At 41.0% G+C, this 23,728-nt stretch overlaps 1 protein-coding gene across 2 annotated transcripts in view; it reads right to left on the bottom strand.

Moving 5' to 3' along the window:
• Positions 1-23,728, bottom strand: part of arhgap24 (Rho GTPase activating protein 24) — a 203,140-nt gene that overhangs the window by 130,912 nt on the left and 48,500 nt on the right. For both annotated transcript variants that reach the window (XM_014138900.2, XM_014138902.2), the window contains exon 3: positions 3,402-3,489. In XM_014138900.2, coding sequence (XP_013994375.1) covers positions 3,402-3,489 — 88 coding nt within the window. The remainder of the gene's footprint in view (positions 1-3,401; positions 3,490-23,728) is intronic.

Below are 23,728 nucleotides of genomic sequence, written 5' to 3'. Positions count from 1 at the left end.
TTAACAGGCTGGCTGTATGAATTAGAGGAAAACCCAGATGCCAGGAATATTTAGTCCAGTGGGCCACACACACTATGTACTGTAATAGAACCACCACATTGAGTGGAAGGGGTGATGCATGCCTTACAGGAAATGTCAATGAATGGACTAATTCAAAAAGTTACAAAACTGTAACAAAGGCAAAAAAAGAAATTCACAAAGTTACCCTGGAACTGATACGTCTACCCCTCGGCTAGTGCAAATCATTAGATAGATAGCCTGCAAGGACACAACTCTCCCAAAAACAAAGGCTGAGACACACAGACTCACAATCAAAGCAGTACAGGCACTGTTCAGACAAGCTTTACTTATTCATTTTAATAACCCAAATAGAAGAACCCAAGGGCACGTTGTATTGACTGAAATAAAGAAGCGTCACATAAACCCATGAGAGAACAAGCCTTGGTTCTTGATTGTATTCAAAGGAATACAGATCAGTAACGGATCAGTCAATAGAATACAGAATGGAATACGGATCAGTCACGGATCAGTCAATACAATATAGAATGGAATACAGATCAGTCACAGATCAGTCAATACAATACAGAATGGAATACAGATCAGTCACAGATCAGTCAATACAATACAGAATGGAATACAGATCAGTCACGGATCAGTCAATACAATACAGAATGGTATACAGATCAGTAACGGATCAGTCAATAAAATACAGAATGGAATACAGATCAGTCACAGATCAGTCAATAGAATACAGAATGGAATACAGATCAGTCATGGATCAGTCAATAGAATACAGAACAATAACCTCTTGGATCACAATTCTGTTTTCTTCATAAAAGCAATGGGGGATGATGCACCAGAATGAAAGAAGCGAGGGAGAGAAAGGAGGGGTACACCAGAATGAAAGAAGCGAGGGAGAGAAAGGAGGGGTACACCAGAATGAAAGAAGCGAGGGAGAGAAAGGAGGGGTACACCAGAATGAAAGAAGCGAGGGAGAGAAAGGAGGGGTACACCAGAATGAAAGAAGCGAGGGAGAGAAAGAAGGGGTACACCAGAATGAAAGAAGCGAGGGAGAGAAAGAAGGGGTACACCAGAATGAAAGAAGCGAGGGAGAGAAAGGAGGGGTACACCAGAAAGGGAAAAGATGAGTGAGTACACAACATCCTCTACACATTCCTCTCTGGTGGATCGATTGGAGTTGGTCACGCATTCCCCCACAGACCAGCTGAGGGCTCATCCCAAATACCACCCTATTCCCTGGATGGTGCACTACTGTGGACCAGAGTCCAATTGGCCCTGGTATATAGTACACTACTGTTGACCAGAGTCCTATTGGTCCTGGTATATTGTACACTACTGTTGACCAGAGTCCTATTGGTCCTGGTATATAGTACACTACTGTTGACCAGAGTCCTATTGGTCCTGGTATATAGTACACTACTGTTGACCAGAGTCCTATTGGTCCTGGTATATAGTACACTACTGTTGACCAGAGCCATATTGGCCCTGTTCAAAAGTAGTGTAATGATGTAGGGAAATGGGGGCCATTTGGGACACAGACCGTGGTTAGAAATCATTTTTTCCCAGGACTCCCTTGACTCCCTTTTCCTTTGTGTACTCTCTAGTCTCTAGTCAAGGCCATCCTGACTGCAGGTTCAGGATCTGCAAGGTCAAAGTCCACAGTGTGTGTGTGTGTGTGTCTCTCACTCAAAGAGCCACTGAGCTCTGGGAAGAATGTCAAGGGTCATCAAAGAAACTACTAGTACTCAAACAAAGACTCCCAAATGGAACACTATACCCCACGTAGTGCACTACCTTTGATCAGGGCTCATAGGGATCTGCTCAAAATTAGTGCACTATGTAGTGGGGTTGGAACCAAAATGATTTTCCAATCGTTCCGTCCCGAAGAGAACCCCTGTTTCTTTTGTTCCGTTCCGATGTTCCGAACCGGTTCAAACAACAACAACAAGTAACAGTTCATATAGTTCCTTTACGCATATATTTTTTTACCTGTGAAATCAATGCATTTTTATATTTATCTCATTAATTTACTCCACCAATTAGCACGGATAGAAAAGCTTTCTTTGGAGCAGTGTTTGATTGGTCAGATAAGTTCATGGGCAAGATACATCTGAAATGTCACAGCTGTGTAGAGAGTGAGAGAGAGGGGTGGACATGGAGCGGTCTGAAGAAATATATACTAGACTTTAGGAACATTTTTGGATCTAGAAGTATTTATTTTTTTACCAGTTCTCAAGATTAGAAAATAAACAAATCTGTTTCCCGGAAAACACTATAGATCAGTTTCATTCCCAGTTCTGTTTCCCGGGTGGCTCAGTTGGTAGAGCATGGTGTTTGCAACGCCAGGGTTGTGGGTTCGTATTCCCACGGTGGACCAGTACGGAAGAAAAAATAAAATAATGAAATGTATGCATTCACTACTGTAAGTCACTCTGGATAAGAGCGTCTGCTAAATGACAAAAAAATGTTAAAACACCCCCACATTTAAAAAAAATCTATTCTTCAAAAAATGTTCTGTTCCCTGAACTGGTTCCAACCACTGCTATGTAGGGAATAGGGTGCGAAACCCCAATTGGGACGAACCCAGTCACTGCATAACTCAATGACTCACCAGCTGTGCAACATCAAAACATTTCCCACTGAGTGCCACTTCAAACTACAAAGGGCTGTTGTTATGATGTGGTAGAAAGATATACTGCTAGCAAGGAGAGAAAAATGGATCCTGACATTAGAGGTAGAAAGATATACTGCTAGCAAGGAGAGGAAAATGGATCCTGACATTAGAGGTAGAAAGATATACTGCTAGCAAGGAGAGGAAAATGGATCCTGACATTAGAGGTAGAAAGATATACTGCTAGCAAGGAGAGGAAAATGGATCCTGACATTAGAGGTAGAAAGATATACTGCTAGCAAGGAGAGGAAAATGGATCCTGACATTAGAGGTCAGAATAATTAAGAGACTACTGACACAATATGTATTATGTCTAACAAAACAATAATTTGATCAAAATAAAATTGGAAGATTGGACTTTTCCAGCAGGGCAGATTTGATTGAATTTGTAGTGTGTTTATAATCCACAGAGACCCACAAAAACAATGACGAGAGTGAATGTTGCTAACACTGTAGATCCATCTCAGAAAACTAACAACAGTTCCCTGTGTTAGATGTGTTTACTGAGCTGTGACTGCAAGTGACAGCAAGTGTTCCCAAACACCTTACATTTTTGGGAGGTGTGATTATAATGGGTTCTGTCACAATGTCACCCTATTGTCATTTTCATCACGAGGTGCCCTTGAATTAAGGTCTTTCCGGTGAATAATACCTCTGGATTTGCTCTGGCTTGCGTAAGATAAAAAGCAGCTCTATTTCTTTGTCTTACCTGCAGAGACCTCAAACAGGAATTTTCCCCCCTCGTCGCCATTGCTGGGATGCTCAGTGACTCTGTTTCCAGGTAACAGAATGGTCCCCTAGAGAGAAAAAGGAAGACAGAGGAAAGTCAGAGGTAGAGTTTCAACACGCAACCAATACCTACTGTTGTTTAAGACTTAACCCAATACACACAGTTGTTTAAGACTTAACCCAATACACACAGTTGTTTAAGACTTAACCCAATACACACAGTTGTTTAAGACTTAACACAATACACCACACAGTTGCTTCAGACTTAACCCAATACACACAGTTGTTTAAGACTAAACCCAATACACACAGTTGTTTCAGACTTAACCCAATACACACAGTTGTTTAAGACTAAACCCAATACGCACAGTTGTTTAAGACTTAACACAATACACCACACAGTTGCTTCAGACTTAACCCAATACACACAGTTGTTTAAAACCTCTCTGGTGTATGTGGGACGCTTTCCAACAGCCAGTGAAATAGCAGGGCGCCAAATTCAAAACAACAAAAATCTCATAATTCAAATTTCTCAAACATACAAGTATTATACATCATTTTAAAGATAAACTTCTTGTTAACCTGTTAGGGCTAGGGGGCAGTATTGACACGGCCGGATAAAAAACGTACCCGATTTAATCTGGTTACGACTCCTGCCCAGTAACTAGAATATGCATATCATTATTGGCTTTGGATAGAAAACACCCCTAAAGTTTCTAAAACTGTTTGAATGGTGTCTGTGAGTATAACAGAACTCATATGGCAGGCCAAAACCTGAGAAGATTCCATGCAGGAAGTGGCCTGTCTGACAAGTTGTGTTTCATCTTGGCTCTTTTTATTGAAGACTGAGGATCTTTGCTATAACGTGACACTTCCTACGGCTCCCATAGGCTCTCAGAGCCCGGGAAAAAGCTGAACGATATCGAGGCAGCCTCTGGCTGAAACACATTATCGCTTTTGGCAAGTGGCCGATCAGAGTACTATGGGCTTAGGCGCGTGCCCGAGTCGACCCCATGCTTTATTTTCTTTCGTCTGTTTACCTAAACGCAGATTCCCGGTCGGAATATTATCGCTTTTTTATGAGAAAAATGGCATAAAAATTTATTTTAAACAGCGGTTGACATGCTTCGAAGTACGGTAATGGAATATTTAGAATTTTTTTGTCACGAATTGCGCCATGCTCGTCACCCTTATTTACCCTTTCGGATAGTGTCTTGAACGCACGAACAAAACGCCGCTATTTGGACATAACGATGGATTATTTGGTACCAAACCAACATTTGTTATTGAAGTAGAAGTCCTGGGAGTGCATTCTGACGAAGACAGCAAAGGTAATAACATTTTTCTTATAGTAAATCTGACTTTGGTGAGTGCTAAACTTGCTGGGTGTCTAAATAGCTAGCCCTGTGATGCCGGGCTATCTACTGAGAATATTGCAAAATGTGCTTTCACCGAAAAGCTATTTTAAAATCGGACATATCGAGTGCATAGAGGAGTTCTGTATCTATAATTCTTAAAATAATTGTTATGCTTTTTGTGAACGTTTATCGTGAGTAATTTAGTAAATTCACCGGCAGTGTTCGGTGGGAATGCTAGTCACATGCTAGTCACATGCTAATGTAAAAAGCTGGTTTTTGATATAAATATGAACTTGATTGAACAAAACATGCATGTATTGTATAACATATTGTCCTAGGGTTGTCATCTGATGAAGATCATCAAAGGTTAGTGCTACATTTAGCTGTGGTTTGGGTTTATGTGACATTATATGCTAGCTTGAAAAATGGGTGTCTGATTATTTTTGGCTGGGTACTCTGCTGACATAATCTAATGTTTTGCTTTCGTTGTAAAGCCTTTTTGAAATCGGACAGTGTGGTTAGATTAACCTCAACAGCCAGTGTAATCCCGTGGCGCGTTATTCAAATTCCTCAAAAATGCAAAAACTTCAATTTTTCAAACATATGACTATTTTACACCATTTTAAAGACAAGACTCTCGTTAATCTAACCACACTGTCCGATTTCGAAAAGGCTTTACAACGAAAGCAAAACATTAGATTATGTCAACCGTTACAGAACTTGCCACCACCAATGGACCAAGCAGCGGGGTAAGGAGCTAGAAAGGAATTATTTTGAGTCGTGGACTTGGGAGGAGATTTTAGCCGGAGAGGGACCATGGAGGAAGGCTGGAGAGGAACGGGACTGTTATATTGGAACACGACTGGCATGGAAGCCTGAAAAGCAGCCCCAAGATTTTTTTTTGGGGGGGGGCACACGGGTAGTTTGGCTGGGCCAGGGTTAAGCCCCAAGCCAACTCCCCGTGCTTATCAGAGGCAGCATGTTACTGGTCAGGCCCCGTGCTATGGGGTGATGCGCACGGCATCGAGGCCGAGCATTCACAGGCCGGTGTGCGCGGTGCCAGCGTCCCGCATTTGCCAGGGGGAAGCGGGCATCCAGCCAGTAAGGGTGGTGCCAGTACTGCGCTCGAGACCGCCAGTGCGCCTTCACGGCCCAGTGTATCCTGTTCCCGCTGCTCGCACTAGCCCTGAGGTGCGTGTATCCAGTCTGGCGTCTCCAAAGCCAGCACCATGCACCAGGCCTTCAGTGCGTCAGCCCAGTCCAGGATGTCCTGTTCCCGCTCCTCGCACTAGCCTTGGGGTGCGTGTCCCCAGTCTGGTACCTCCACTACCAGCACCACGCACCAGGCCTCCAGTGCATCAGCCCAGTCCAACTTGTCCTGTTCCTGCTCCTCGCACTAGCCCTGAGGTGCGTGTTTCCAGACTGGCACCTCCAAAGCCAGCACCACGCACCAGGCTTTCAGTGCGCAGTCCTCGTCCAGAGTGTCCGGCAACAGTGCCTCGTCCAGAGTGTCCGGCAACAGTGCCTCGTCCAGAGTGTCCGGCGACAGTGCCCCGTCTAGAGCTTCCGGCGACAGTGCCCCGTAGAGAGACCGCCCACATACCGGAACCGAGAGAGACGGCCCACAGTCCGGAACCGAGAGAGACTGCCCACAGTCCGGAACTGAGAGAGACGGCCCACAGTCCGGAACCGAGAGAGACGGCCCACAGTCCGGAGCCGAGAGAGTCGCCCTACAGTCCGGAGCTCCCAGAGTCGCCCTACAGTCCGGAGCTCCCAGAGTCGCCCTACAGTCCGGAGCTCCCAGAGTCGCCCTACAGTCCGGAGCTCCCAGAGTCGCCCTACAGCCCGAGGTCTACAGCGAAGCGCTTCAGCCCGAAGTCTACAGCGACGCGCTTCAGCCCGAGGTCTACAGCGGGGGTGGACAGGTTAGGTGGGGGACTTAGGCCAGAGCCTGAGCCACCTCCACAGTAGGAGGATTGGGGAGGGAGGGTGTAGCACGGGAACCGTCGGTGACGGTAGCCACCCTCCCTTCCCTCCCTTTAGTTTGGGGGGTTTATTTTTGTGTTTATTTTTGTGTGAGGTGCATCCGGGTCTGCACCTTTGGGGGGGGGGTACTGTCACGTCCTGACCAGTAAAGGGGTTATTTGTTATTGTAGTTTGGTCAGGACGTGGCAGGGGGGTGTTTGTTTTATGTGGTTCGGGGTTTGTTGGGATATGTGTTTATGTAGAGGGGTGTTTGTTTAGAGTATTCCGGGGTTTTTGGTTATGTTCTATGTTTTGTATTTCTATCCTGTTAGGGCTAGGGGGCAGTATTGACACGGCTGGATAAAAAACATACCCGATTTAATCTGGTTACCACTCCTACCCAGTAACTAGAATATGCATATACTTATTACATATGGATAGAAAACACCCTAAAGTTTCTAAAACTGTTTGAATGGTGTCTGTGAGTATAACAGAACTCAAATGGCAGGTCAAAAACTGAGAGATTCCTTTACAGGAAGTGGCCTGTCTGACCATTTCTTGAACTTCTTTTCCATCTCTATCTTTTACTAAGGATCTCTGCTCTAACGTGACACTTCCCACGTCTTCCATAGGCTCTCAGAGCCCGGGAAAAAACAGAATGTCGTCATTCCAGCCCCAGGCTGAAACACATTATCGCCTTTCTCAAGTGGCCGATCAAGGGACTCTGGGCTCATGCGCGTGACCTGACCGCCCCCGCCTTTGTGATTTTTTCCTCTGTTTGCCGAAAAGGAGATTCCCTGTCGGAATATTATCGCTTTTCTACGAGAAAAATGGCGTAAAAATTGATTTTAAACAGCGGTTGACATGCTTCGAAGTACGGTAATGGAATATTTAGAATTTTATTGTCACGAATTGCGCCATGCGCGACACTTCTTTACCATTTCGGATAGTGTCTGGAACGCACGAACAAAACGCCGCTATTCGGATATAACGATGGATTATTTTGGACCAAACCAACATTTGTTATTGAAGTAGCAGTCCTGGCAGTGCATTCTGACGAAGACAACAAAAGGTAATCAAACTTTTATAATAGTAAATATGATTATGGTGAGTGCTAAACTTGCCAGGTGTCTAAATAGCGAGCCCGTGATGCCTGGGCTATGTACTTAGAATATTGCAAAATGTGCTTTCACCAAAAAGCTATTTTAAAATCGGACATATCGAGTGCATAGAGGAGGTCTGTATCTATAATTCTTAAAATAATTGTTGTGCTTTTTGTGAACGTTTATCGTGAGTAATTTAGTAAAATGTTAGCGAATTCCCCGGAAGTTTGCGGGGGTATGCTAGTTCTGAACGTCACATGCTAATGTAAAAAGCTGGTTTTTGATATAAATATGAACTTGATTGAACAAAACGTGCATGTATTGTATAACATAATGTCCTAGGGTTGTCATCTGATGAAGATCATCAAAGGTGAGTGCTGCATTTAGCTGTCTTCTGGGTTTTGGTGACATTATATGCTGGCTTGAAAAATGGGTGTCTGATTATTTCTGGCTTGGTACTCTGCTGACATAATCTAATGTTTTGCTTTCGTTGTAAAGCCTTTTTGAAATCGGACAGTGTGGTTAGATTAACGAGAGTCTTGTCTTTAAATGGCTGTAAAATAGTCATATGTTTGAGAAATTGAAGTAATAGGATTTTTAAGGTTTTGAAAATCGCGCCACAGGCTGCAAGTGGCTGTTACGTAGGTGGGACGCAAGCGTCCCACCTAGCCAATAGAGGCTATGCTCTGTCTATGTTGTGTATTTCTTTGTGTTGCCCTGGTATGGCTCTCAATCAGGAACAGCTGTACATCGTTGTTGCTGATTGGGAGTCATACTTAGGTAGCCCTGTTTTCACCTGTCCTTTGTGGGAAGTTGTTTTTGCATGGCTGTGTGTTCGTTCGTTCGTTCGTTTTCTTGTTTTGTTTTTTTAGTGTTCTAATAAACTTTAAAATGAGCACTCAACCCGCTGTGCCTTGGTCCATTACATACGACGACCGTTACAGATCCGTAGAGATATCACTACTGTAGTGATCCATAGAGATATCACTACTGTAGTGATCCATAGAGATATCACTACTGTAGTGATCCATAGAGATATCACTACTGTAGTGATCCATAGCGATATCACTACTGTAGTGATCCATAGCGATATCACTACTGTAGTGATCCATAGAGATATCACTACTGTAATGATCCATAGAAATATCAGTACTGTTGTGATCCATAAAGATACTATATATATGTCGGCACTGCAATATACAGTAGTTGAGTGATGTTTGTGCAAACTGCAAACCTGGCAACTTTACAAATGATCTGCCCTGGTGTGAGAGCATTAGTTCTGGACTCAGCATGACTTCAGAATAATTATCATAAAGAAATATGCTTATATCAAAAGACTGTAAAAAAATATTATTCAGGGATGCTTAAATTAATAAAGAAATAATCTTATATCACTGAAGCATTTCTTAAAGTGTGTGTCTCAAATCGTACCCTAGTAGTGCACTATTTTGACCAGAACCCATAGGGATCTCATACTATGTAGGGAATAGGGTGCTTTTTGGGTCGTTACCCTGGATTATGGTCAAGGCGGTGTCGTCAGCGACTCTGGCGATCTGGAGAATGTTCTGTGTCTCCCTGGGGGGTCTGCATGAAAGAGCTGAACAGGTATTAAACCTGAGAAAGTGGCAGTGGTTGGTGTATTACGGAGTTTGTGTGTGTGTGTGTGTGTTTGTGTGAGAGAGATCATGTGTTTGTGTGAATGTATGGCCTGTGTATGGTGTGTATGCACAATGCTAGCCCTCCAGGACATCTACAGTCGTGGCCAAAAGTTTTGAGAACGACACAAATATTAATTTTCACAAAGTCAGCTGCCTCAGTTTGTATGATGGCAATTTGCATATACTCCAGAATGTTATGAAGAGTGATCAGATTAATTGCAATTAATTTCAAAGTCCCTCTTTGCCATGCAAATGAACTGAATCCCCCAAAACATTTCCACTGCATTTCAGCCCTGCCACAAAAGGACCAGCTGACATTATGTCAGTGATTCGACCATTAACACAGGTGTGAGTGTTGACGAGGACAAGGCTGGAGATCACTCTGTCATGCTGATCGAGTTCGAATAACAGACTGGAAGCTTCAAAAGGAGGGTGGTGCTTGGAATCATTGTTCTTCCTCTGTCAAGCATGGTTACCTGCAAGGAAACATGTGTCGTCGTCATTGCTTTGCACAAAAAGGGCTTCACAGGCAAGGATATTGCTGCCAGTAAGATTGCACCTAAAGCAACCATTTATCGGATCATCAAGAACTTCAAGGAGAGCGGTTCAATTGTTGTGAAGAAGGCTTCAGGGCACCCAAGAAAGTCCAGCAAACGCCAAGACCGTCTCCTAAAGTTGATTCAGCTACAGGATCGTGGCACCACCAGTACAGAGCTTGCTCAGAAATGGCAGCAGGCAGGTGTGAGTGCATCTGCACGCACAGTCAGGCAAAGACTTTTGGAGGATGGCCTGGTGTCAAGAAGGGCAGCAAAGAAGCCACTTCTCTTCAGGAAAAATATCTGGGAAAGACTGATATTCTGCAAAAGGTACAGGGATTGGACTGCTGAGGACTGGGGTAAAGTTATTTTCTCTGATGAATCCCCTTTCCGATTGTTTGGGGCATCCGGAAAAAAGCTTGTCCGGAGAAGACAAGGTGAGCGCTACCATCAGTCCTGTGTCATGCCAACAGCAAAAAGCATCCTGAGACCATTCATGTATGGGGTTGCTTCGCATCCAAGGGAGTGGGCTCACTCACAATTTTGCCTAAGAACATAGCCATGAATAAAGAATGGTACCAACACATCCTCAGAGAGCAACTTCTCCCAACCATCCAGGAACAGTTTGATGACGAACAATGCCTTTTCCAGCATGATGGAGCACCTTGCCATAAGGCAAAAGTGATAACTAAGTGGCTCGGGGAACAAAACATCGATATTTTGGGTCCATGGCCAGGAAACTCCCCAGGCCTTAATCCCATTGAGAACTTGTGGTCAATCCTCAAGAGGCGGGTGCACAAACAAAAACCCACAAATTCTGACAAACTCCAAGCATTGATTATGCAAGAATGGGCTGCCATCAGTCAGGATGTGGCCCAGAAATTAATTGACAGCATGCCAGGGCGGATTGCAGAGGTCTTGAAAAAGAAGGGTCAACACTGCAAATATTGACTCTTTGCATCAACTTCATGTAATTGTCAATAAAAGCCTTTGACACTTATGAAATGCTTGTAATTATACTTCAGTATTCCATAGTAACATCTGACAAAAATATCTAAAGACCCTGAAGCAGCAAACTTTGTGGAAATTAATATTTGTGTCATTCTCAAAACTTTTGGCCCCGACTACCAATAGGCACCCGGTGTCACAGGAAGGCCAAGAAAATCATCAAGGACCTGTTCACCCCGCCGAGCCAAGGCCTGTTCACCCTGCTACCATCTAGAAAGGGGAGACAATATAGGTGCATCAAAGCTGGGACCAAGAGACTGATTAACAGCTTCTATCTCCAGACCATCAGACTGCTAAACTGTCACCATTAGCAGGCCTTCACCCAGTACCCTGCCCTGAACTTCAGTCACTGTTACTAGCCAGCTACTACCCAGTACCCTGCCCTGAACTTCAGTCACTGTTACTAGCCAGCTACTACCCAGTACCCTGCCCTGAACTTCAGTCACTGTTACTAGCCAGCTACTACCCAGTACCCTGCCCTGAACTTCAGTCACTGTTACTAGCCAGCTACTACCCAGTACCCTGCCCTGAACTTCAGTCACTGTTACTAGCCAGCTACCACCCGGTACTCTACCCTGCACCTTAGAGACTGCTGCCCTATGTACATAGTCATGCAACACTGGTCACTTTAATAATGTTTACATACTATTTTACCCACTTAAGATGTATATACTGACTCATCCTATATAACTACTGCCGTACACACATTTTCTATTCATACTGTCTATACTGTCTATACACACCATGCTATATAACTACTGGCCATACTGTCTATACACACCATCCTATATAACTACTGTCTATACACACCATCCTATATAACTACTGTCTATACACACCATCCTATATAACTACTGTCTACACTGTCTATACACACCATCCTATATAACTACTGTCCATACTGTCTATACACACCATCCTATATAACTACTGTCTATACACACCATCCTATATAACTACTGTCTATACACACCATCCTATATAACTACTGTCTATACACACCATCCTATATAACTACTGTCTATACACACCATCCTATATAACTACTGTCCATACTGTCTATACACACCATCCTATATAACTACTGTCTATACACACCATCCTATATAACTACTGTCTATACACACCATCCTATATAACTACTGTCTATACACACCATCCTATATAACTACTGTCCATACTGACTATACACACCATCCTATATAACTACTGTCTATACACACCATCCTATATAACTACTGTCTATACACACCATCCTATATAACTACTGTCTATACACACCATCCTATATAACTACTGTCATACTGTCTATACACACCATCCTATATAACTACTGTCTATACACACCATCCTATATAACTACTGTCTATACACACCATCCTATATAACGTCCTACTGTCTATACACACCATCCTATATAACTACTGTCCATACTGACTATACACACCATCCTATATAACTACTGTCTATACACACCATCCTATATAACTACTGTCTATACACACCATCCTATATAACTACTGTCTATACACACCATCCTATATAACTACTGTCTATACACACCATCCTATATAACTACTGTCTATACTGTCTATACACACCATCCTATATAACTACTGTCTATACACACCATCCTATATAACTACTGTCTATACTGTCTATACACACCATCCTATATAACTACTGTCCATACTGTCTATACACACCATCCTATAATAACTACTGTCTATACACACCATCCTATATAACTACTGTCTATACACACCATCCTATATAACTACTGTCTATACACACCATCCTATATAACTACTGTCTATACACACCATCCTATATAACTACTGTCCATACTGTCTATACACACCATCCTATATAACTACTGTCCATACTGTCTATACACACCATCCTATATAACTACTGTCTATACACACCATCCTATATAACTACTGTCTATACTGTCTATACACACCATCCTATATAACTACTGTCTATACACACCATCCTATATAACTACTGTCTATACACACCATCCTATATAACGTTATACTGTCTATACACACCATCCTATATAAATACTGTCTATACACACCATCCTATATAACTACTGTCTATACACACCATCCTATATAACTACTGTCTATACTGTCTATACACACCATCCTATATAACTACTGTCCATACTGTCTATACATACCATCCTATATAACTACTGTCTAAACAAAAATACTGTCTATACACACCATCCTATATAACTACTGTCTATACACACCATCCTATATAACATACTGTCTATACACACCATCCTATATAACTACTGTATACTGTCTATACACACCATCCTATATAACTACTGTCTATACACACCATCCTATATAACTACTGTCTATACTGTCTATACACACCATCCTATATAACTACTGTCTATACACACCATCCTATATAACTACTGTCTATACACACCATCCTATATAACTACTGTCATACACACATCCTAATAACTACTGTCTATACACACCATCCTATATAACTACTGTCCATACTGACTATACACACCATCCTATATAACTACTGTCCATACTGTCTATACACACCATCCTATATAACTACTGTCTATACTGTCTATACACACCATCCTATATAACTACTGTCGATACACACCATCCTATATAACTACTGTCTATACACACCATCCTATATAACTACTGTCTATACACACCATCCTATATAACTACTGTCTATACACACCATCCTATATAACTACTGTCTATACTGTCTATACACACCATCCTATATAACTACTGTCGATACACACCATCCTATATAACTACTGTCTATACACACCATCCTATATAACTACTGTCCATACTGTCTATACACACCATCCTATATAACTACTGTCCATACTGTCTATACACACCATCCTATATAACTACTGTCTATACACACCATCCTATATAACTACTGTCCATACTGTCTATACACACCATCCTATATAACTACTGTCCATACTGTCTATACACACCATCCTATATAACTACTGTCTATACACACCATCCTATATAACTACTGTCTATACTGTCTATACACACCATCCTATATAACTACTGTCTATACACACCATCCTATATAACGTACTGTCTATACACACCATCCTATATAACTACTGTCTATACACACCATCCTATATAACTACTGTCTATACACACCATCCTATATAACTACTGTCCTACTATACACACCATCCTATATAACACTCCTACTGTCTATACACACCATCCTATATAACTACTGTCTATACTGTCTATACACACCATCCTATATAACTACTGTCGATACACACCATCCTATATAACTACTGTCTATACACACCATCCTATATAACTACTGTCTATACACACCATCCTATATAACTACTGTCTATACACACCATCCTATATAACTACTGTCTATACTGTCTATACACACCATCCTATATAACTACTGTCGATACACACCATCCTATATAACTACTGTCTATACACACCATCCTATATAACTACTGTCTATACACACCATCCTATATAACTACTGTCTATACACACCATCCTATATAACTACTGTCTATACTGTCTATACACACCATCCTATATAACTACTGCTGTAAACACCTTTTCTATTCATGCACTGTCCATACTTATTTATTTATTTTTGTTATTTATATATTTGTTGTATTTCCTTTTACAATAAAGATAAAGATGATGACTCTACAATAATACACATTTACAATAGGCTTGTAACTAAAAGTTCATATACAACCTAATGTATCAGAAAGTTTTCACACCCCTTGATTTCTTTCCACATTTTGTTGTGTTACAGCCTGTCACGGCTGTTTAAAGGATCGGACCAAAGTGCAGCATTGTTCTAGTTCCACATATTGATTTATTCCGTGAAACGTTGCAATACACAAATAACTTGAATAACAGAAAACAACAAACCGTGACGCAGAGAGAAATAAACACGACTCAAAAGATAATCACCCACAAAAACAGGTGGGACAAACATCAGCTTAAATATGACCTCCAATTAGAGACAACGACGACCAGCTGCCTCTAATTGGAGATCATACCAAACAACACCAACATAGAAATACAAAACTAGAAACTGAACATAGAAATACAAAACATAGACAAACACCCCCTGTCACGCCCTGACTTACTCTACCATAGAAAATAACAACTTACTATGGTCATGACGTGACACAGCCTGCATTTTGTGTCACTGGCCTACTACACACAATACCCCATAATGTCAAAGTGGAATTGTGTTTTTAGACATTTTAACAAGTTAATAAAAAAAATGAAAAGCTGAAATGTCTTGAGTCCATAAGTATTCAACCACTTTGTTATGGCAAGCCTAAGGTTCAGGAGTAAAAATGTGCTTAACAAGCCACATAATAAGTTGCATGGACTCACTCTGTGTGCAATAATAGTGTTTAACATGATTTTTGAATGTCTACTTCATCTCTGTACCCCACACATATAATTATCTGTAAGGTCCCTCAGTAGAGCAGTGAATTTCAAACACAGATTCAACCACAAAGACCAGGGAGGTTTTCCAATGCCTCGCAAAGAAGGACACCTATTGGCAGATGGGTAAAAATAAAAAAAAAGCAGACATTGAATATCCCTTTGAGCATGGTGAAGTTATTAATTACACTTTGGTGTATCAATACACCCAGTCACTACAAAGATACAGCCATCCTTCCTAACAGTTGTCGGAAAGAAAGAAAACCTCTCAGGGATTTCAACATGAGGCCAATGGTGACTTTAAAGAGTTTAATGGCTGTCATAGGAGAAAACTGAGGATGGATCAACAACATTGTAGTTACTCTATACTAACCTAGTTAGTATTGTGGAGGGAAAAGAATGTAGCCTGTACAGAATAAAAATATTCCAAAACATGCATCCTGTTTGCAACAAGGAACTAAAGTAATATTGCAAAAGATACAAAGTTCTGGATACAAAGTGTTATGTTTGAGGCAAATCTAACAAAACACATCACTGAGTACCACTCTTCCTATTTTCAAGCCTAGCGGTGGCTGCATCATGTTATTGGTAAAAAAAAAAAGACAATTAAATACATTTTAATCCCACTGTGTAACACAACAAAAATGTCAAGGGGTGTGAATACTTTCTGAATCATCTCCAACAAATAATTTAAAAAAATACATTTGACCGTTCATCACATGACAAAAAACACAAATAGACAAGATTTTTATAAAAACACAAAAAATACACCTTCTCCAAGCCATGATATTTACAGTACATGTTTGAATATTTCAAGATACTGTAATAGCAGGACACTGTAAAGTTCATTATCCCACTGAAGAGTATGAATTAGGCTGTTTGAGCATGTCTGAATCCTAAGTAACCTGCCTACACATTGTTTGCAGTACAATAGACCAACATAGCTACTGTAGTAGGTCAAAGCTGTGTGTTGTATAATATACAACATCATTATGCAACTTTATCATACAACACTATTATACAACATTATGATACAACTTTATTATACAACATTATGATACAACATTATGATACAACTTTATTATACAACTTTATGATACAACATTATGATACAACTTTATTATACAACTTTATTATACAACTTTATTATACAACATTATGATACAACATTATGATACAACTTTATGATACAACTTTATGATACAACATTATGATACAACATTATGATACAACATTATGATACAACTTTATGATACAACTTTATGATACAACTTTATGATACAACTTTATGATACAACTTTATGATACAACTTTATGATACAACTTTATGATACAACTTTATGATACAACATTATGATACAACTTTATGATACAACTTTATGATACAACTTTATGATACAACATTATGATACAACTTTATGATACAACTTTATGATACAACATTATGATACAACATTATGATACAACTTTATGATACAACTTTATGATACAACTTTATGATACAACTTTATGATACAACTTTATGATACAACTTTATAATACAACATTATGATACAACTTTATGATACAACTTTATGATACAACTTTATGATACAACTTTATAATACAACATTATGATACAACATTATTATACAACATTATTATACAACTTTATGATACAACTTTATAATACAACTTTATGATACAACTTTATAATACAACTTTATGATACAACTTTATGATACAACTTTATGATACAACTTTATGATACAACTTTATGATACAACTTTATGATACAACTTTATAATACAACTTTATGATACAACTTTATGATACAACATTATGATACAACTTTATTATACAACTTTATTATACAACTTTATTATACAACTTTATGATACAACTTTATGATACAACTTTATAATACAACTTTATGATACAACTTTATGATACAACTTTATGATACAACTTTATGATACAACTTTATAATACAACATTATGATACAACATTATGATACAACTTTATGATACAACTTTATGATACAACTTTATGATACAACTTTATGATACAACTTTATTATACAACATTATGATACAACATTATGATACAACTTTATGATACAACTTTATGATACAACTTTATGATACAACTTTATGATACAACTTTATGATACAACTTTATAATACAACATTATGATACAACATTATTATACAACTTTATGATACAACTTTATGATACAACTTTATGATACAACTTTATAATACAACTTTATGATACAACTTTATGATACAACTTTATAATACAACTTTATGATACAACTTTATAATACAACTTTATGATACAACTTTATGATACAACTTTATAATACAACTTTATGATACAACTATTATGATACAACTTTATAATACAACTTTATAATAAAGCAAAACAAAGGAATAGAAGTAAAGTAAAAGTACACAGTAACGACAAATGGTAACAGAAATAATGCCGTTATTAGCACTTAATTAATATTAACAGCTGATTTTCCAGAGGGAAGAAAAACAACAGAAACCCATTTAAGCCGATCTCTTTAACAAGACAATCGAGAAAGCTCCTGGAAAATACAAAAATAATGTACCCATTAAATATTTACATGAAAATGTACTCTAAAGTTTACTGAAGAAAGGCCTAGTACAACATTACCTGTAAACAAAAGTGAGTTTTCACAAAATATACAATTTACAATCAAATGTACATTCATCAGCATTAGCCTTCCCTGTAGCTCAGTTGGTAGAGCATGGTGTTTGCAACGCCAGGGTTGTGGGTTCGATTCCCACGGGGGGCCAGCACAGAAAAAAAATGTATGAAATGTATGCATTCACTACTGTAAGTCGCTCTGGATAAGAGCGTCTGCTAAATGACTAAAATGTAAATGTAAAATGTAGTAAACTTTGTACATACAATTGAAGGATGGCCACAATTGCTCTTGAAGAGCTACAGGAATATGAAGGCTTTCTTGTTCAAACTCAGCTCCACCACACCTGATTGTGTCACTCGTCAATAGCAATGTTGGTAACTCCTGATACAAACACTGTGACAAATGACAGACTGCTTAAAGAACACCTCTAAAATACAAACTCATTAGACTAGTACAAAAAACCTTTAAGAAAACATATTTATAGATCTGACATTGGATAGGTGCTCTAAATGTTCTTAGTAATGGTGTACACAGCTGTCCAACTCCTGTCAAAGAGCACACATCCCCACATTTATAAATGGCAGTATAAATATGAAAACAGATGGGAGTACTCGCAGATCTGGAACAGAACATATATACAGTGCCTTCGGAAAGTATTCCGACCCCTTGACTTATTCCACATTCAACAGAGTCATTGGCTTCATCAATAAGTGCATCGATGACGTCGTCCCCACAATAAATATGTACATACCCCAACCAGAAGCCATGGATTACAGGCAGCATCCGCACTGAGCTAATGGCTTGAGATGCTGCTTTCAAGGAGCGGGACTCTAACCTGGAAGCTTATAAGAAATCCCGCTAAACCCTCTGACGAACCATAAAACAGGCAAAGCTTCAATACAGGACTAAGATCGAATCGTACTACACCGGCTCTGACGCTCGTCGGATGTGGCAGGGCCTGCAAACCATTACAGACTACAAAGGGAAGCACAGCCGAGAGCTGCCCAGTGACACGAGCCTACCTGATGAGCTAAACTAATTCTATGCTCGCATCAAGGCAAATAACACTGAAACATGCATGAGAGCACCTGCTGTACCAGAAGACTGTGTGATCACGCTCTCTGCAGCCGATGTAAGACCTTTAGACAGGTCAACATTCACAAGGTCGCAGGGCCAGACGGATTACCAAGATGTGTACTGCGAGCATGCGCTGACCAACTAGTAAGTGTCTTCACTAACATTTTCAACTTCTCCCTGTACGAGTCTGTAATACCAACATGTTTTAAACAGACCACCATAGTCCCTGTGCCCAAGAACACCAAGGTAACCTGCCTAAATGACTACCAACCCGTAGCACTTACATCTGTAGCCATGCAGTGCTTTGAAAGGTTGGTCATGGCTCACATCAACACCATCATCCCAGAAACCCTGGACCCACTTCAATTTGCATACTCTCACAATGGATCCACAGATGATGCATTCTCTATCGCACTCCACACTGCCCTTTCCCACCTGGACAAAAGGAACACGTGTGAGAATGCTATTCATTCTCACTAGTCATAGACTGTTCTCTCTGCTACCACACGGCAAGCGGTACCGGAGTGCCAAGTCTAGGTCCAAGAGGCTTCTAAACAGCTTCTACCCCCAAGCCATAAGACTCCTGAACATCTAGTCAAATGGATACCCAGACTATTCACATTGCCCCCCCCCCTCCCCTCCCCTCCCCTCTCTGCACCACTGCCATTCTCTGTTGTCATCTGTGAATAGTCACTTTAATTAACTCTACCTACATGTACATACTACCTCAACTAACCGGTGCCCCCACACATTGACTCTGTACCGGCACCCCCCTGTATATATTGTTATTTTTTACTGCTGCTCTTTAATTACTTGTTACTTTTCTCTTATTCTTTTCAGTATTTTCTTTAATTAACTGCACTGCTGGTTAGGGGCTCGTAAGTAAGCATTTCACTGTAAGGTCTACACCAAATTTGATTTGATTTGAGTAAGGGTCTGAATACTTATGTAAATGGGACATTTCAGTTGTTTATTTTAAATACGTTTTCAAAAAAAATCAAAAAACACGTTTCGCTTTGTCATTATGGGGTATTGTGATGTCATTATGGGGTATTGTGATGTCATTATGGGGTACTGTGTGTAGATTGATGAGGGAAACAAATTATTTAATACATTTTAGAATAAGGCTGTAACGTAACAACATTTGGAAAAAGTCAAGGAGTCTGAATACTTTCCGACTGCACTGTAACTGCTATTGATAGTGTGTGATGTACTGTGTGTATATGAATAAGTGTAAGTAGTTGGTGAGCCCCACATGGGCCAGCTTGACACATTTCTTAGCATCTAAAATGACAGATAGTGGCACCTGAAAAGGAGACACATTTACAATGTGCAACTTATCGCATGCATTTCGAACATTTCTCCTTTGCCAATATAATCCATCAACCTGACAGGTGTGGCATATCAATAAGATGATCATTACATAGGCGCACCTTGTGCTGGGGACTTGAATGAGTAGAGAAAGGTCAACGATGTGGATTATCTTGGAAAGGTCTATAAATAAAGCAGTTTAATGTTTTTTATGATCCAGGCAATTTAAAACATCATATTAAACAAGCATTAAATCACCTGGAACCCTAATGAGAATGTTTGGGGAATTTTTTGTGGTGATTGTTACAGATATTTTGCACAACATTTTAATTCACTTTAGGATAACATTCCAATGATATTTCATTTAATAAAAAAATCTAAAATAAATTTATAAAACATTTGGTTCTTCAAATGTTTTTGGGATGTTATCATCCTAATGTTAGATAAAACACCAAAGAGAACTTATTGGGAATGTTCTGGGAATGTTCCTGGTTTGCTGGGTCACTCCTTTGAAAAGAGCCCATATATTAATAGAATGCCCAGCATATTAGATTACCCATCATAATGCATGATAGATATAATTAGCTTCCCCATATCGCTGTCTAACACATGAGACATTATCAATGTAGATAGCTGGGATGGATGGAGGGATTGCACTGCAACGAATGTAAATGTTACCTAGATTTTTGGTATCGTATTGAGACAATGAAGTTAAAGATGTTATTTACTTGTTTTGTGTTGATTTAGTTAACCCAGAAAATGCATCAAGATAACGTGTCTTGTTTTACGATATTCTGACTTGTTTCAAGCCTTTCTTTAGGTTAAAGTAAGCAAAATGATCTGCCAGTACACTGAGATAATTTATGTTGGTAAGACGTCAAATAAATGAATTCTAATAGTAGATAAATACATTTAAAAAAGCAGTGTGGAAGGATGGAGGGAGAGGAGGGAGGGAGGGAGAGATGGTGGGAGGGAGGGAGGGTGGGAGGGAGGGAGGGTGGGAGGGATGAGGGAGGGAGGGATGAGGGAGGAGGGAGGGAGGGAGGGAGGGGAGGGATGGTGGGAGGTGGGAGGGAGGGAGGGAGGGAGGGAGGGAGGGTGGGAGGGAGGGAGGGTGGGAGGGAGGGAGGGAGGGAGGGAGGGAGGGAGGGAGGGAGGGAGGGAGGGAGGGAGGGATGGTGGGATGGTGGGATGGAGGGAGGGAGGGAGGGAGGGAGGGAGGGAGGGTGGGAGGGAGGGAGGGATGGTGGGATGGAGGGAGGGAGGGAGGGATGGTGGGATGGTGGGATGGATGGTGGGATGGTGGGAGGGAGGGAGGGAGGGAGGGAGGGAGGGAGGGAGGGAGGGAGGGAGGGAGGGTGGGAGGGAGGGAGGGAGGGATGGTGGGAGGGATGGTGGGATGGTGGGAGGGATGGTGGGAGGGAGGGAGGGATGGATGGTGGGAGGGTGGGAGGGATGGAGGGGTGGGAGGGAGGGAGGAGGGAGGGTGGGAGGGATGGTGGGAGGGAGGGAGGGATGGTGGGATGGAGGGAGGGAGGGATGGTGGGATGGAGGGAGGGAGGGAGGGAGGGAGGGAGGGAGGGAGGGAGGGAGGGAGGGAGGGAGGGAGGGAGGGAGGGAGGGAGGGAGGGTGGGAGGGAGGGATGGTGGGATGGGATGGTGGGAGGGAGGGAGGGATGGTGGGATGGTGGGAGGGAGGGAGGGAGGGAGGGAGGGAGGGAGGGAGGGAGGGAGGGAGGGAGGGATGGTGGGATGGTGGGAGGGAGGGAGGGAGGGAGGGAGGGAGGGAGGGAGGGAGGGAGGGTGGGAGGGATGGTGGGATGGTGGGATGGAGGGAGGGGAGGGAGGGAGGGATGGTGGGAGGGAGGGAGGGAGGGAGGGAGGGAGGGAGGGAGGGAGGGAGGGAGTGGGAGGGAGGGAGGGAGGGAGGGAGGGATGGGGATGGTGGGAGGGAGGGAGGGATGGTGGGAGGGAGACTTTCACTCAGTCACTCTGACCAACATAAACATTACCAGATTGTTAATGTGGTGAACTGCCTTGTGTTATTACATACAGTACATTATATGAGTGAACCTTACAAAACCAACATTGTAAATAAACTGCTAGATGAACCTGCCAGTACCTGAGTGTTTCTAATGAAAAGCAAGTGCCACTCTATTTAACTCTATTTAACTGTAATTAACTGTATTTAACTCTGTTAAACTCTGTTAAACTCTGTTAAACTCTATTACACTCTATTACACTCTATTACACTCTATTACACTCTATTACACTCTATTAATCTCTATTAATCTCTATTAATCTCTATTAATCTCTATTAATCTCTATTAAACTCTATTTAAATCTATTTAACAGTATTTCTCTCAATTAACTCTATTAAACTCTATTAAACTATATTTAACTCTATTTAACTGTATTTCTCTCAATTAACTCTATTAAACTCTATTTAACTGTATTTCTCTCAATTAACTATATTTAGCTCTATTAAACTATTAAACTCTATTAAACTCTATTTAACTCTATTTAACTCTATTTAAATCTATTTAAATCTATTTAACTCTATTAACGGATGTAATAATACCATCTGGAGTGCCCACCATTAGTGCGACCTCTATCTTGGATGTTTAAATGTTTTAATGTATCGGTGGCATGTGTCTGTGTTAAAGCCCTATAAACATTTACAAGATCTGAAAGCTGAGAGGTTCCTGTGTGTGTGTGTGTGTGTGTGTGTGTGTGTGTGTGTGTGTGTGTGTGTGTGTGTGTGTGTGTGTGTGTATGTGCTCGTTCGTGTTTATGTGTGTGTGTGTGTGCGTAATACACCACTTTCCTGCTGAGATAAGGCCCTTTAATGAGGCATGACTGTGACATCCAGGAAACACAGTCTCTACCTCTTTACCTGAAGGCCCATATGAACAGCATTAATGGCACTCGTAAAGATGGCATGGGCTTGCCCCGGTAATGAATGAGGGAGAACGTTGTGTTTGATGAGGTCATTCACCAGGATCTGCCATGCATCAACATCTAAGCTTCATCCCAAAATGGCACCCTATTCACAGCCCATCAAAAGTAGTGTCCTAATATAGAGGAATAGGGTAATAGGGTGCCATGTAGGACTCAGCCCCTGATCTAGAG

The sequence above is a fragment of the Salmo salar genome, chromosome ssa13, assembly GCF_905237065.1.
Source record: "Salmo salar chromosome ssa13, Ssal_v3.1, whole genome shotgun sequence".
Classification (NCBI taxonomy): domain Eukaryota; kingdom Metazoa; phylum Chordata; class Actinopteri; order Salmoniformes; family Salmonidae; genus Salmo; species Salmo salar.
The sequence above is the reverse complement of the archived record's forward strand: the minus strand, read 5'-3'. Positions and strand labels throughout refer to the sequence as shown.